At 45.2% G+C, this 16,575-nt stretch overlaps 1 protein-coding gene and 1 long non-coding RNA gene across 2 annotated transcripts in view; one reads left to right on the top strand and one right to left on the bottom strand.

Moving 5' to 3' along the window:
- LOC140394771 (insulin gene enhancer protein ISL-1-like) overlaps nucleotides 1-9,016 on the top strand; it is a 30,303-nt gene extending 21,287 nt beyond the window's left edge. Inside the window, exons 3-6 of the mRNA XM_072481976.1 lie at nucleotides 288-544; nucleotides 5,691-5,965; nucleotides 7,763-7,897; nucleotides 8,752-9,016. Of these exons, the coding sequence (XP_072338077.1) occupies nucleotides 288-544; nucleotides 5,691-5,965; nucleotides 7,763-7,897; nucleotides 8,752-8,868 (784 nt within the window). The 3' untranslated portion in view covers nucleotides 8,869-9,016. The remainder of the gene's footprint in view (nucleotides 1-287; nucleotides 545-5,690; nucleotides 5,966-7,762; nucleotides 7,898-8,751) is intronic.
- Nucleotides 9,017-12,197: 3,181 nt separating this feature from the next.
- Nucleotides 12,198-13,280, bottom strand: LOC140394770 (uncharacterized). Its single transcript, XR_011935994.1, has 3 exons — nucleotides 13,245-13,280; nucleotides 12,472-12,549; nucleotides 12,198-12,358 (listed from the first exon to the last, which is right to left on the bottom strand). It is a non-coding gene; the product is annotated as an uncharacterized lncRNA (long non-coding RNA).
- Between the last annotated feature and the right edge of the window lie 3,295 nt (nucleotides 13,281-16,575).

Here is a 16,575-nt window from a genome sequence, read left to right as displayed (position 1 = left end):
CTGGTGGCCGGAAGACTGACAAGACCACTTCCATGATTAAATGGGCCTAGTTGCTATGGTTCCTTCCAGGATGGACTGCATATAATCCAGCCGCAGAAGTTGCAGTCAGTTTCAGAAGACTAATCATGGCAAATGCTAACGGTTTTGCTGTCACCATTACTGCAAAATTGGGGTCAAGGTGGTTCCATACTTTTCTTCGGTCTGAAATAGCATAGCTTTAAAGTGCCCTTTGAGACTGAAAGTATAGGACAGCATTCCACTCCTCTTATTTTTCTGCTGTTTCTTAGACATTTTTCTGTGAGATGTGCTCAATGTGAAGCTGGACTGTTGTCTTCAGACATGGTTCTCAGAGCTAGAGGCCTCATCTATCACCAACACTGCTTCCGCTGTGTGGCCTGCAATCGACAACTCTTACCTGGGGATGAATGCAGATTGCGATTTGATGGACCCTACTGTATTGAGGATGGCTGGCTTCTGGATTCCAGCTCAATTCAAGAGGATACTTTGAGCTCTGTATCAGACAATGGCAGCTTGTACATATCAGGTCAGTTGATGGTTGTGCCTTAGATTCAATTACACAATCCCTCGGGTAGAAAGAATACAATGCTAAATAATATGCTGACGTATCTGGTACCTTGTCAAGTCCACAGCACAATGTTGGCAACCTCATTTGTGCCATGTCTATATAACAGAACTGTTTCAAGTAGAAACTCTTCAGTGAAATACGGGGCCTGCCTCTTTTACCATGTTGGCCCAAGTCCACGGCATCTTTCAACAGCATAACTGGTTGCACTCCAGATTGTAAAAAGGCATTGGGCAATGTTTGTGTACTTCTCTCTAGGGGAGTGCTCGATGCCATCTCTTGAGATGATGCTTTGCTGCTTCAGCAATAGCATTGTGGCATCTCTTGTATTACGTTAAAGCCAAAATGTGATGGCAGCAGTATCTACTGTCAAAGTGATGTGGAGATGCCGGCGTTGGACTGGGGTGAGCACAGTAAGAAGTCTTACAACACCAGGTTAAAGTCCAACAGGTTTGTTTCGATGTCACTAGCTTTCGGAGCGCTGCTCCTTCCTCAGGTGAATGAAGAGGTCTGTTCCAGAAACACATTTGTCTAATTTGGTCTAATTTGACAAATTCAAAGATGCCAAACAATGCTAGGAATGCGAGCATTAGCAGGTGATTAAATCTTTACAGATCCAAAGATGGGGTAACCCCAGGTTAAAGAGGTGTGAATTGTATCAAGCCAGGACAGTTGGTAGGATTTCGCAGGCCAGATGGTGGGGGATGAATGTAATGTGACTTGAATCCCAGGTCCCGGTTGAGGCCGCACTCATGTGTGCGGAACTTGGCTATAAGTTTCTGCTCGGCAATTCTGCGTTGTCGCGGGTCCTGAAGGCCGCCTTGGAGAACGCTTACCCGGAGATCAGGGGCTGAATGCCCTTGACTGCTGAAGTGTTCCCCGACTGGAAGGGAACATTCCTGCCTGGTGATTGTTGCGCGATGTCCGTTCATTCGTTGTCGCAGCGTCTGCATGGTCTCGCCAATGTACCACGCTTCGGGACATCCTTTCCTGCAGCGTATGAGGTAGACAACGTTGGCCGAGTCGCACGAGTATGTACCGCGTACCTGGTGGGTGGTGTTCTCACGTGTAATAGTGGTATCCATGTCGATGATCTGGCACGTCTTGCAGAGATTGCCATGACAGGGTTGTGTGGTGTCGTGGTCACTGTTCTGAAGACTGGGTAGTTTGCTGCAAACAATGGTTCGTTTGAGGTTGCGCGGTTGTTTGAAGGCAAGTAGTGGGGGTGTGGGGATGACCTTGGCAAGATGTTCATCATCATCAATGACGTGTTGAAGGCTGTGAAGAAGATGACGTAGTTTCTCCGCTCCGGGGAAGTACTGGACGACGAAGGGTATTCTGTCGGTTGTGTCCCATGTTTGTCTTCTGAGGAGGTCGGTCCGGTTTTTCGCTGTGGCGCGTTGGAACTGTGGATCGATGAGTCGAGTGCCATATCCCGTTCGTACGAGGGCATCTTTCAACGTCTGTAGATGTTTGTTACGCTCCTCCTCGTCTGAGCAGATCCTGTGTATACGGAGTGCTTGTCCATAGGGGATGGCTTCTTTAACGTGTTTAGAGTGGAAGCTGGAGAAGTGGAGCATCATGAGGTTATCCGTGGGTTTGCGGTAAAGCGAAGTGCTGAGGTGACCGTCCTTGATGGAGACGAGTGTGTCCAAGAATGCAACTGATTTTGGAGAGTAGTCCATGGTGAGTCTGATGGTTGGATGGAACTTATTAATGTCATCGTGTAGTCGTTTCAGTGATTCTTCGCCGTGGGTCCAAAGGAAAAAAATGTCATCGATGTATCTGGTGTATAACGTCGGTTGAAGGTCCTGTGCGGTGAGTAGGTCCTGTTCAAACTTGTGCATGAAGATGTTGGCGTATTGGGGTGCGAACTGTTGGACTTTAACCTGGTGTTGTAAGACTTCGTACTGTGCTCACCCCAGTCCAACGCCGGCATCTCCACATCATGGCTTCCATCGACACCGCAAACTGCCGGCTCAAAGTGGAGAGGATCTCCAGGAAGATCGCGCATATAGACACTGACAGTAAGTTTCTACAAAGATGCAAGAAAGCAGACAAGATCCCGAAAGGGCTACAGATCACAAACCCACTCAAGTCGACCTACAACACAGACTTCGCTGAGAGACTCTGCCGTCGCACCTCTCTCACACTCCTCAACCACCTCGTCCGCAGAAGACGCAACCTGGAAACCAAGATAGAGGCCGTATTCTCAACTTGCGCTCAGGATGCAGCAGACCAGCTGCGGAACACCGCCAAACAGATGAGACAACAATACTATGCCACCTATATGTATACCAAGGACAGAAAGCTTGAGAAACTTGGCATCACCACCGGCAGCAACCAAGCCACCCCTGGTGTCACAGTAGAAAACAATACAGGGAAATCTATTGTCAACTTGTCAGACTACACCCTTCAACCAGACGAAATCGAAGTCCTCAGCAGAGGGCTCAATTTCTGCACCACCACCAAAATGGACCCCATCAGTCTCGCGGCAGACACGGAGGAATTCATCAGGCGAATGAGGCTCCGGGAATTCTTCCACAGACCCCAAGAGGCCAACAGCGAACCCAAGCAGACTACCAATGAACCGGAACAGCAGACCGAGAGATCTGCGGTGCGGCAACCGAAGAGGAAAGAGTCGAATTGGACCCCTCCGGAAGGCCGCTGCCCTAGACTCGACATGTATGCTCAAGCCGTCAGGAGTCGCGTCAATGCCAGATTCATCAGTCGCATTCACAAGACAGCCCCGAACGTCACCCAAGCACAACGCAATGCCATCCGCGCTCTCAAGACCAACCGCAGCATCGTCATCAAACCAGCAGACAAAGGGGGGGGGCCACTGTCGTACTGAACAGAACGGACTACTGCAAAGAAGTATACCGACAACTGAACAACCAAGAACACTACAGACAGTTACCCACAGATCCGACCAAGGAACACATCCGCCAACTTAACAGACTGATCAAGACCTTTGATGCAGATCTTCAGAGCACCCTACGTGCTCTCATCCCACGTACTCCCCGCATTGGAGATCTCTACTGCCTCCCGAAAATACATAAGGCCAACACACCAGGCCGCCCTATCGTTTCAGGCAATGGGACCCTGTGTGAGAACCTCTCTGGCTACATCGAGGGCATCTTGAAACCCATCGTACAAGGTACACCCAGCTTCTGTCACGACACGAAGGACTTCCTGCAGAAACTCAGCACCCATGGACCAGTTGAACCAGGAACATTCCTCGTCACAATGGACGTCTCGGCACTCTACACCAGCATCCCCCATGACGACGGCATTGCTGCAACAGCCTCAGTACTCAACACCGACAACTGCCAATCTCCAGACGCAATTCTGCAACTCAACCGCTTCATTCTGGATCACAACGTCTTCACCTTCGACAACAAGTTCTTCATCCAGACGCACGGAACAGCCATGGGGACCACATTCGCACCCCAATACGCCAACATCTTCATGCACAAGTTTGAACAGGACCTACTCACCGCACAGGACCTTCAACCGACGTTATACACCAGATACATCGATGACATTTTTTTCCTTTGGACCCACGGCGAAGAATCACTGAAACGACTACACGATGACATTAATAAGTTCCATCCAACCATCAGACTCACCATGGACTACTCTCCAAAATCAGTTGCATTCTTGGACACACTCGTCTCCATCAAGGACGGTCACCTCAGCACTTCGCTTTACCGCAAACCCACGGATAACCTCATGATGCTCCACTTCTCCAGCTTCCACCCTAAACACATTAAAGAAGCCATCCCCTATGGACAAGCGCTCCGTATACACAGGATCTGCTCAGACGAGGAGGAGCGTAACAGACATCTACAGACGTTGAAAGATGCCCTCGTACGAACGGGATATGGCACTCGACTCATCGATCGACAGTTCCAACGCGCCACAGCGAAAAACCGGACCAACCTCCTCAGAAGACAAACATGGGACACAACCGACAGAATACCCTTCGTCGTCCAGTACTTCCCCGGAGCGGAGAAACTACGTCATCTTCTTCACAGCCTTCAACGCGTCATTGATGACGATGAACATCTTGCCAAGGTCATCCCCACACCCCCACTACTTGCCTTCAAACAACCGCGCAACCTCAAACGAACCATTGTTTGCAGCAAACTACCCAGTCTTCAGAACAGTGACCACGACACCACACAACCCTGTCATGGCAATCTCTGCAAGACGTGCCAGATCATCGACATGGATACCACTATTACACGTGAGAACACCACCCACCAGGTACGCGGTACATACTCGTGCGACTCGGCCAACGTTGTCTACCTCATACGCTGCAGGAAAGGATGTCCCGAAGCGTGGTACATTGGCGAGACCATGCAGACGCTGCGACAACGAATGAACGGACATCGCGCAACAATCACCAGGCAGGAATGTTCCCTTCCAGTCGGGGAACACTTCAGCAGTCAAGGGCATTCAGCCTCTGATCTCCGGGTAAGCGTTCTCCAAGGCGGCCTTCAGGACCCGCGACAACGCAGAATCGCCGAGCAGAAACATATAGCCAAGTTCCGCACACATGAGTGCGGCCTCAACCGGGACCTGGGATTCATGTCACATTACATTCAACCCCCACCATCTGGCCTGCGAAATCCTACCAACTGTCCTGGCTTGATACAATTCACACCTCTTTAACCTGGGGTTACCCCATCTCTGGATCTGTAAAGATTTAATCACCTGCTAATGCTCGCATTCCTAGCATTGTTTGGCATCTTTGAATTTGTCTATATATGTGTTTCTGGAACAGACCTCTTCATTCACCTGAGGAAGGAGCAGCGCTCCGAAAGCTAGTGACATCGAAACAAACCTGTTGGACTTTAACCTGGTGTTGTAAGACTTCGTACTGTACTGTCAAAGTGTCAAGGGGATATCGGCAAAGTTGACTGGATGTATGGGAAATGGAAATGTGATATCAGTGTGACAGGAGGTGCTTCTTCAAAACCTTGATGTTATTATCAGAGTAAAAAGTATTATCTTACATTGATCCAATCCTAGAGATATGCTGATGTTTGACACAGTGAAAATCTCCCTCTGTCTCAGTTTTGTTTTGTTGAACATTTAGAGAGAGTCAAGACGTGTCAGCCAGCACTGCGAGCTCCAAACCACCCTGATAAGATAACCCGTGTGCGGACTGTACTGAATGAGCAACAGTTGCTCACGTTACGGACCTGTTATGCTGCAAACCCCCGACCGGATGCACTCATGAAACAACAGCTCATAGAGATGACAGGACTCAGCTCAAGGGTCATCAGGGTCTGGTTTCAGAATAAGCGGTGCAAGGACAAAAAGAAGAGCATACTGCAGAAACACACAGACCAGTACGACAAGAACAAAGCAGTAAGCGCATACCTTAATCCGTGTGTGACAATAGAATTAACATTTATCTTATTTTAATCTACCCCACTTTTCTACATCCCCTCTGTACTCAGACCTATTTCCACCAATGGAAGTCATCCCCCACTGGCTCATCAAAATGGGCATTTTTCACCTTGCTTACTATATGAACTTTTTTAAACAAAATTTATTTTGTTATAAATTTAGAGTACCCAATTCATTTTTTCCAATTACAGGGCAATTTAACGTGGCCAATCCACCTACCCTTCACATCTTTGGGTTGTGGGGGCGAAACCCACCCAAACACGGGGAGAATGTGCAAACTCCACACGGACAGTGACCCATAGCCAGGATCGAGCCTGGGACCTCGGCGCCGTGAGGCTGCAGTGCTAACCACTGCGCCACCGTGCTGCCCTCTTACGATATAAACTGAGTGAGCCAAAGAGTGGTAGGGAGGGCGTGTTGGTGTGCAGGAAAGACAGTTTATGTAACTAATTTGGTTGTAAATAATTGGCACATGGAGTTCAATACAGATAAATGTGAGGTAGTACATTTCGATAGAAGAGTAGGGAGGTCGCTTTTTACTGGAAGGTGTAAGTCTAGGTGGGTTAGAGGAACAAAGGGATCTTGGGAGTACTAACAGAATCAGTAAACATTGCACTACAGGTTAGCAAGGCCATAAAACAAGCAAATCAAGCTTGAGGCTTTATTTCTCCAGAGACACACCACCACACACACGTGCACAGCACCACACCCTCCCTAACACCCTTTGACTCACTCAGTTCACATGGGAAGCAACATTTATTTTGTAATTAGAGCCGCCTAGTTGGATCCCTGTTCGGCTAAATTAAAACAGCAATGGTAGGGGTGCTCCGATTAATGAGAGGGAAATTGCCTCAGGGTTTCCACCCCTGACTGCTATGAGGGATTAGTACTGAGTGTGTGTGGTTACCAAGAAACAATGAGCTGGTCTTAATTGTGATGCATGCAGTTCTGGTCGCCATAATTCAAAAAGAACAATGAAGCACTGGGGTGGGTGCATAGAAAATGTACAAGGGTGATGCCGGAAATACGTGGGTGTACAAATAAGGACAGGATTGACGGGTCAGGTCTCCTCTCTTGAAAAAAGAAAGCTGAAGGGGACCCCATAAAAGTCTTTAAAATTATGAAAGATTTTGATCGAATAGGCACAGGAAAAATGTTTCCTCGTGTGAGGAAGAACATAAGTAGGGATCACCAAAACAAGAAACCCAATAGGAATTTGGAATAAACTTCCTTACCTAAAGAAAGGTGAGAATGTGGGACGTACTTCCACGGGTAGCGGTTGAAGTGAAATTGATGGGGAAACTAGACAAGAATATGAGGGAGAAGGGAAAAGATAGTTACAATGGTAGGTTTCGGTGAAAAAGATGGGAAGAAGCTTTATTGGAGCCTAAATACTAGCTTGGACTGGTTGGGCCAAAAGGCCATTTTCTGTGCCACATATCATATGTGTATCCTATATATTTTCAATGAGCGGCATATTGAAAATCTTCCTTAACATTGCTCTATTTTCTAATTATAAAATTCATTACATTTTAATGTAAGTTAGCACATTGTAGAAATGACACTTCTCTTGATTTCCTTCTTTATTCTTTGACGGAATGGTCAGGGGGACCTTAGAATGATTACCACGCCGATTAGTGCTTCTAAGTACCTGCGACATAGGCAAAGTTTAAATGTTTTTATCCTCTTCGAATGAGGCAACACTGACATTGGTTCCCCCAGAAAGCTATGCTGTTGTTTTTGATTCTTCAACAGGATATTCAGGGGTTGGTTGGGACTCTGATGATAGCTACAAGTCCACTGCATCAGAAAGTTGATATCCACTGCAGCCCTGTTGAGGTACAGAGATACCAACCACCTTGGGAAGACCTTCGTGACTTCACACTGCAGGTAGGCACAATCACATTCCGGGTACATTTCCAATACCTGCCTGCTCCCATCCGGTGGAAAATCGGGCTCTTTGACCACCATTGGCTGAACGGTTCAGGATGACTGAGCCTATGCAAGCCCAGACAAGTCCCCCTCTTCTTGCTGAACATATCAGATTACAGGGATAAATTATGTCCTGGATGAGCGAGACAGCTGGAAATGCCATCGTGGGGAATTCCCAATCCGGGCCCTGATGCCCACCACCCCTAATGACACTTGTCTTGAAAGGGAGGGTTGGAGGTTTTGGCCCTCGCTGGGAATTTTGGAAAACCCTCAAAAGTGCGGAGACCTGGCAGAGCTGCAAGGATTTTTGAGATCAAGTTCATATAGATACTTTATTTTACCCTTCTCCCATTTCTTTCTAGATAATTACCCCTACATTCTCTGATGTTTTAATAATAATCTTTATTATTGCCACAAGTAGACTTATGTTAACACTGCACTGACGTTACTGTGAAAATCCCCTAGTCGCCACACTCCGGCGCCTCTTCGGGTACACTGAAGGAGAATTCAGAATGTCCAATTCACCTAACAAGCACGTCTTTCGGAACTTGTGGGAGGAAACCAGAGCACCCGGAGGAAACCCACGCAGACACGGGGAGAACATGCAGACTCCGCACAGGCAGTGACCCAAGCAGGAACCGAACCTGGGACCCTGGTGCTGTGAAACAACAGTGCTAACCACTGTGCTACCATGCCGCCCTTGGTTTTCATCAGGAAGGAGGCAGTGCATCCCTTTTCTGCACTTGTCAGGGTTTTGTTTTATTTTGAAGAGATTTGTCCTATAATTTTACAAATAATGTTTTTTCCCCCAGACAGGTTTTTCTGAAGGAAGATCCCATTCCATTTGCAGTAGTAGTGAGGTCTCATCTCTTAGTTCTCAACTCTCTGACATGCAAAACTGTGAAGAATCTCAAGGACCAGGCCTCTGACTTTGTCAGTTTACAGCTATATGTCAACCCATCACTGGAAATTCAACTAAATGGATTTGAAATCTGAACTTTGTTGGATGATGAATGGATGTTTGTATTGTTCTTGGCAGATTAAGAAGTTTAATTAAAACTGGTGAAAAATGTGAAATCTTTGACTGATACCACTATAAAATGCACAAATAAACCCCAATTCATTTGAAAAAAGTTAAAATGCGGTCAGCGTGACACCCAAAGCTAACTTACCTCATGCAGGGAAATAGCTGGAGTAATATCATATATTATTCCAAACCTGCCTGCTCCCCAAGTCTCCAGTTTTTGTGCACATTAGACTCTTTTGTCTATAGCTTTACATTATTTTCATCCTTCTTGTCTAATTACAGTCATTAAAATGGGCAGAAATCAATGAATGAAGTATAGATCAAAAGGATGGAACAAATAGTTTGGCAAAATGACATTAAAGAAACAAGCCATGTGACCAAGAAATTAAAATGTAATTATTATTTTGCTGCAGGATAAATGTGATAAGAATACGAATCTTCCAAGTACAAGCGAGTAGACAGTATTAGAGACATTGAAGATTTGAAGAATGAGAGGTGATCGTATTGAAATATATAAGATTCCTCGGGGGCTTGACGGGGTAGACACTGAGAGTATGTTTCCTCTTGTGGGGGAATCTTTAACTAGGGGCACAGCTTAAAAATGAGGGGCCTCTCGTTTAAGACAGAGAGGAGGAAGAATTTCTTCTCTAAGAGCGTTGTTAGCTTTTGGCATTCTCTTCCACAGAGAAGATGGAGGCTGGGACCTTGAATATATAATATCTAAGGCTCAGTTAGACAGGATTTTAAACAACAAAGGAGTCAAGGGTTATGGGGGATAGGCAGAAAAGTGGCGTTAAGGCCACAATTAGAGCAACCTTGACTTTATTGAATGATGGAGCAGACTGGATGGATGTAATATCTTACTCCTGCTTCTGTCTCTTATGGTTTTATGATCTTATGCCAGCCTGCATTTGTTTATTCACCATAAATTGTTCAGGCAATTGTATAAAAATGAATTTATCCATCAAATACTGGAAGAATTTTCATTCTGCTTCTAAAGCAATTATTCTAAAGCCATAAAATCAACCCATTCATCACACAATGGCAGGAAAGCAATTAAAACATTTGAGTTGCAGCAATAAACATATCTGAAGAGTGTGGTGCTGAAACAATACATCAGGTTATCATTCTGCTTTCCCCCTCTGGCTGCCAGGTTTTAAATGTGCCCTTCACTATCTCTACTGTTTGGTGATGGTGTTGTGACCCTCGCTACTCTGCCATGGCTTTACAGCCATCAGATCACAAACTCGATAGGTTATACAACACAAACTATGCAAAACAAACCAGTTTAATAAAACAGACTACTTTCTTAGACTGTATGCATTTGTCCTTTGACAAAGGATCATCTGGGCTCGAAACGTTAGCTCTCTTCTCTCCCCACAGTTGCTGCCAGACCTGCTGAGATTTTCCCGCACTGCGTTCAATGTTTCAGATTCCAGCATCCACAGAAATTTGCTTTTGTCCTTACCTGTAGTCTCTTTCTGTAAACCACTTGTTACAACAAGCACTGAAGTTTGAAAGCTTTGCACCAGACCTCAAGCTGTTTGCGTTGAAGAGTCTATGCAATTAATAAGTCACTACTGATTTCAAAGAAGCTGTTTCCATGTCACTCAGAAAAAAAGTCGAAAAAATGTATTTGTATCATAGTATTATTTTCAATTATGACTGCATTAGTTTCAACTCCCTTGTTATTTTCCCATTGTTGTCTATAATATTCAGTTCGGCTTTAGGTTTCAGTCATATTGTGCAGCAGGGACATTATTAGACTGATTTATATGCTTACATAAAATTCCTTTCAACACAGGGGTAACAATTCCGTGCTCCTCGCACCTATCAGAAACACAAATTGTGCTCCCCCCCGCCGCACCAGCATTAAGGCTGGATTCTCTGTTTTTGCGTCTAAATGCTGACTCCAACGGAGGAACCGTTGTGTTCCGCGATGGAAAAAACAGTGCCACACCCGCACCGATTCCGCTCCCGGTGAGGGGCTAGCACCGGTGCCGCCTGGAACACCCGCAGAACACGTGATAAACGGTGGGAGAATAGCCGAGTCCGTGCTGGACACGCGCAGGGCTGACAAGCTGCAGCCACGCGCGCACTAAACAGCCCCACACACGCACCGATCGTGCCCGAAAAGATGCCGCTGGTTGTCCTGGACCGTGTACCTGTCCACCCCGACCCCACAGCCCACCTCCTGGCCACCTCCCCCCTCCTTTCCCCAGCCCTGGCAGAAACTCCCCGGCTAGCAGCATGACAGTCGGCGAAGTGTGGCGGTTTTGGACACTGTCCATACGTTCCCTCTCTCTCTCCGCAGCCACCACACCAGGTTCACGACTGTTGAGACCACACGTGGCCCCGCCGTCGGGAACTCGGCCCATTGGATGCGGAGCATCGTGGGTGGGCCCAGTAATTAGATGCGAATGGTGTTGCAACTCCGCGCGGCACATGTCGCAATGATGCCGATTTGGAGGGGACGGAGCATCGCGACCTGCCGTCAAACTGGCGCCTACCGAGACTTTGACGTCGGGAGTCATTCTCCGCCCGGTCACCATTCCCGATTTCAGCGTCGGGCAACGGAGAATCCCGCCCACAATCTTTCATCCATGCACTGAATGGTCAGAAACGGCTGGAAATCTGCAAATGTTGTAGTTTGCATTTCTGGCATGTACCAGAATGCCGAAGCAGAACTTTTATCTCACAGCTGTGAATCTGTTTATAATTAAAATAAAATAAATGAGTTAATGAAAAAATAATTTGACCGAAGACACCAGAAGAAATGATATCCGTAAGCGTCTTTACTGCACTGTTAAAACGAACAAGTTAATGACTACGTTAAAATCAATTCCAATTTGTAAAATGTTTCCACAATAGCATTGATTCCTCTTAGATATTCATTTACATATTTATTCCCAACTGTTTCTAATTTGAATAATCTTTTGATATACACACGAGCATAAAATATTTCCTATAAATCCTTAAAAAACAACCTGCCAGTATAAAAATTATTATTTCACAAAACGTAGAACATGCATCAGTGTTTGTGATGTACTCCGCGATGTATTGTAGTTTGAAAATTGCACGTTATTGACATGCAGGATATTAGTGCCCAGATATGGAACATTTTCCTGCTTTTTACAACGAAAATCTTTATGGCAAATAGCAGACAATTTAAGCATGAATTATGAATGTCGTCACTGATAGAAAGAAATACAAGATAATACTCACTTCAGGTGTAATAATAATAACTTATTGTCACAAGTAGGCTTCAATGAAATTACTGTGAAAAGCTCCTAGTTGCCACATTCCGGTGCCTGTTCAGGGAGGCTGGAACAGGAATTGAACCCCTGCTGCTCTTGTTCTGCATCACAAGCCAGCTGTCTTAGCCCACCGTGCTAAACCAGTCACGAGGATGAAAGACAATATTCCACAAGTGTCAAACGTCTTTGTCAGACTCAATAATAATAAAGTTTTAAACACTCTGAAGGCTTAACAAGATTATACTTACTGATAAAACAATCTGTGTGTTGTTCCACCATGTTATTGTCAGATAACCTCTTGACTGGACGGCAATGTCCAGTGTGTTCTATTTAAAGATCAAAGAAGTAGAACAATCACTGTTTTAAGCAACAATCAAGAGTTCCAACTGCTCACATATCTGAACTGAAATTACTGATAAGCAGTCACAACAGTTAATGGATGTATAACATAAGGTTGTTTCTTCAAATGAGGACATTATGATGTGGCCTTTTGTGTCTTTATATTAACCAAACCGCATTGTAACATTGGGCAAGATTTTCCATTTGGGAGACTGTTCTCCCGCAGGAGGTGAATTGGAACTCAAATCAGAATGCAATACAGTATCCTTTGCCATGCAAATTTATGCATAGTGAGGAATACGAGGGATTCCGAGGGAATCCCGCTATCCTGCCACCATTTTGAGCAATATCGAGGCCCCACAGCCGGCCAACCCCACGCCGCATCGCAAAGCAGCACCCCCCACCCCCATCCCCCTCACATCTCGAATCAGCCCCACACCTCCTGATTTCTACATCCCGCCCTTCCTGCAAGTATGGAGCTGACATAACATGCCCACCCAGGGACCCCCTAATTAGTGAGACTCCCTCAGGGATCCTCTAAGTAGGGAATCACACCACATCCACCCCTTAATAGGGACATCCTCCCCAGGGACCCCTTAAATAGGGAGACCCCCCAGCGAACCCTAAAGAGAAAACAGTCCAGACAGGGACAGTGCAAATAAATCACTGTTGTAACACTCACCTGGGCATACACCTGCTGGTTCAGACAGAGGAAGCACCACATGCCAATTCCTGGAAAGAGAAAAACAATGGCCTGTGTTTAAACCCCTCAGATCCTTTAGCTCCAAGCCATTCATTAATTTCTCTTAGTGGGCTGTGATTGACAGCTTCAATAAACATAGGTATCAGCCTTGCTTCGTTCATCTTCCCTCATGGATTGTGCTGTAATCACAATCTTTACAACATCAACCACTTCAAAGAGAGTTAAGTGCTGTCAATTCTCTGCCCAGAGCCCAACAACCCAGAGGCCCCCAAGTGCCGGCCCACGCTGGTGGAGACCGGTGCTAAACAGCAGTTGCTCGAGGTCTCTGAGGCACAGGTGTTAGATTCTGTGCCTTGGGTAACTCCAGCAGGAGCATATTTAAGTGAACCTGACTGCACACCCACCCAGGGGGATCCAAATTGTGACACCAGGTGAGATCTCATTAATTCTTGCGAGACGTGGAGCCTGTTAATAGGGTGTTCTTTCCAGGGACCGGTGCAGACTCGATGGGCTGAATGGCCTTCTTCTGCATTGTAAATTCTTTGATTCTACGATTCTAAGTCCCACGAGAGGCCTCGTGCGAGTTGTAATGTTCTTGTCACGTCCCGAGTCAGGCACAATGAGGCGGGTAGATCGGGCCCCATGTCTCCATGGAAACAAGAAGTAATGAACTTCCTGTACCAGAAGGGGTACCCATTATTGCAGTTCCTGTTAATATCGATCCTGTGGAAATGTCTCAGATTACAGAATTATGCTGCTCTACAAGAAACAGAGAGATCCGTCAAAGGCTCCATTTATAATTGTCCAACTCATGTATATAATGTTCAGTTAGAATTTAGGGTTGGGTAACTTAGTTATTGAAGATTATATAACCGAGTTAAAGGGAGAGGTGGTGATTGTCCTTTAAGGGCAACACAGCTGAGTAAGGGTCACCTGGTCTGGGGGACATTTAGGGAGCCCTCTGGGGCATGAGTCATGTCGGAAGCTGGCTGCAGCTGTGTGGTTGTTAAACAACTGTTATTTATCATTCCCTTTTATGTTCATTAATGAAGTCTGTTAAAGTGCATCTTTACAAGTACCAAAGGCATATTTACATCAAGTAAGTTGGAAAAATCAAACTAATATTGGCCGTCAATTCCATGTTGCCAAATACTTCATTACCTATGAATAGTTATTAATTTTGCATTGAAATCCGAATCAGGTAGAATAAGTCTTTTAGACAGCAAAGTCTGAAATGTCTGGTGCATGTTCTTCTCAAACATTTCACTTAAATAAATGGGACCTGACCTGATGTGAATAAAGCACAAGGTGATCATAAGTTATTGAGAGAGCGAGAAGAACAAATCTTTTAAACAATCAAGGTCAAAGCCATTAAAAAGGAGGTAAGTGTGTTGCTGTCCACCTGTATGTTGATCAAGTTTGATAAATGTGATGACTGTCATGGAGTATTTGTCTCAAATAATCAGATGTGCAGTGTAATACGCCCCCAGAAATTCTAATCCAGGTCTTGGAAAGCACCATCTTGTAATGATTCAGCAATTACAGTACCAATTGAAGCAGCCGACCTCAGACAAAATGTTGTTTGAAGTGTCTGATGGTGCTTTTCTCATTATTTGCTCTGATTTTATCCTCCATCACAGACTTCTTTTTTGAAGCACATACCTTCACATTCAAGAGGCTTGTGGCTTTCGGTAGAATAATGGGTTGACGGTCAAGCCACAGAGGAACTAGATAAGACATATCTCAGCCGATAAGGAGACAAACTGAAGTCAAGAAGTTGTCTGTTGACCAGTGTCAGGTAACCGGCATACAAAGAACTGACAGGAAACCCTTGAAGCTTTTGTTCGGTTTCTTTCTAATTATTCTTCCACAGGATGTGAGTGTCACGGGCCAGGCCAGCATTTGCTGCCCATCCCTAATTGCCCTTGAGAAGGTGGTGGTGAGCTGCCTTCTCGAACTCCAATCACCTACAGTGATGTTAATACATTTCCTGAAAATACTAACAAAACAATTGTTTTTATAAACATGAGGCTCCGGAAAGTTTAGTCAGATGCATTTGCAGTTTTTTGGTGATGTAAGTATTGCGGGTGGGAGGAGAATGTATACGGAAAAAATCTAGCTTCAGTTTGGTTGTTTTGCTTTAATGTTTCATGACAGGATCGTTACCTCTCATTTTAAAATTAGTTGAGATAAATTATAAATAAGTATTAATTTAATCTTTGCAATTTAATTATGGGAAATTGATCAGGAAGTAAAATGAAAATGGGATTTGATTAATGCTTGAAATCAATTGGCCAACTTTTATCTAGAAAGTTATTTTTCTAAATCTATCCACAAACTAAAAGTAAGCAAATTGTTTTCTGCATCAATAGATCAAATCCGAACCACCACATGTCCTCTCAATCTTCTACTTCATGAATTAAAGAAATAGATCCTCAGTCGGAATGGAAAGGCGAAGCTTCATACTTTGAAAAGGTGAAGGATGTAACAGTCCAGGAATCAAAGCACTCCAAGTTGAACAGAGCAGTTACCGGTACAATAAACCTCTAACCAGGCTGTTTTGACTCCAAACACGGCAAACAGGGTTAAGGAAAATCTTAAAGCCTTTTATTCATATATAAGGAACAAGAGGGTAACTAGAGAAAGGGTTGGCCCACTCAAGGACAAAGGAGGAAAGCTATGCGTGGAGTCAGGGAAAATGGGTGAGATTCTTAACGAGTACTTTGCATCGGTATTCCGCACTGGACATGACGGATGTTGAGATTAGCGATTGATGTTTCATTACTCTAGGTCAAGTCAGCATAAGGAGGGAGGATGTGTTGGGTGTTCTAAAAGGCATTAAGGTGGACAAGTCCCCAGATCCAGATGGGATCTATCCCAGGTTACTGAGGGAAGTGAGAGAGGAAATAGCTGGGGCCTTAACAGATATCTTTGCAGCATCCTTGAACACGGGTGAGGTACCAGAGGACTGGAGAATTGATAATGTTATCCCCTTGTTTAAGAAGGGTAGCAGGTATAATTCAGATAATTATAGACCGGTGAATCTGACGTCAGTGGTAGGGAAGCTGCTGGAGAAGATACTGAGGGATAGGATCTATTCCCATTTGGAAGAAAATGGGCTTATCAGTGGCAGGCAACATGGTTTTGTGCAGGGAAGGTCATGTCTTACCAACTTAATTGAATTCTTTGAGGAAGTGACAAAGTTAATTGATGAGGGAAGGGCTTCAGTAAGGCGTTTGATAAGGTTCCCCATGGTAGGCTGATGGAGAAAGTGAAGTCTCATGGGGTCCAGGGTGTACTAGCTAGATAG

The sequence above is a fragment of the Scyliorhinus torazame genome, chromosome 18 (genome assembly GCF_047496885.1).
Source record: "Scyliorhinus torazame isolate Kashiwa2021f chromosome 18, sScyTor2.1, whole genome shotgun sequence".
NCBI lineage: Eukaryota > Metazoa > Chordata > Chondrichthyes > Carcharhiniformes > Scyliorhinidae > Scyliorhinus > Scyliorhinus torazame.
The sequence above is the reverse complement of the archived record's forward strand: the minus strand, read 5'-3'. Positions and strand labels throughout refer to the sequence as shown.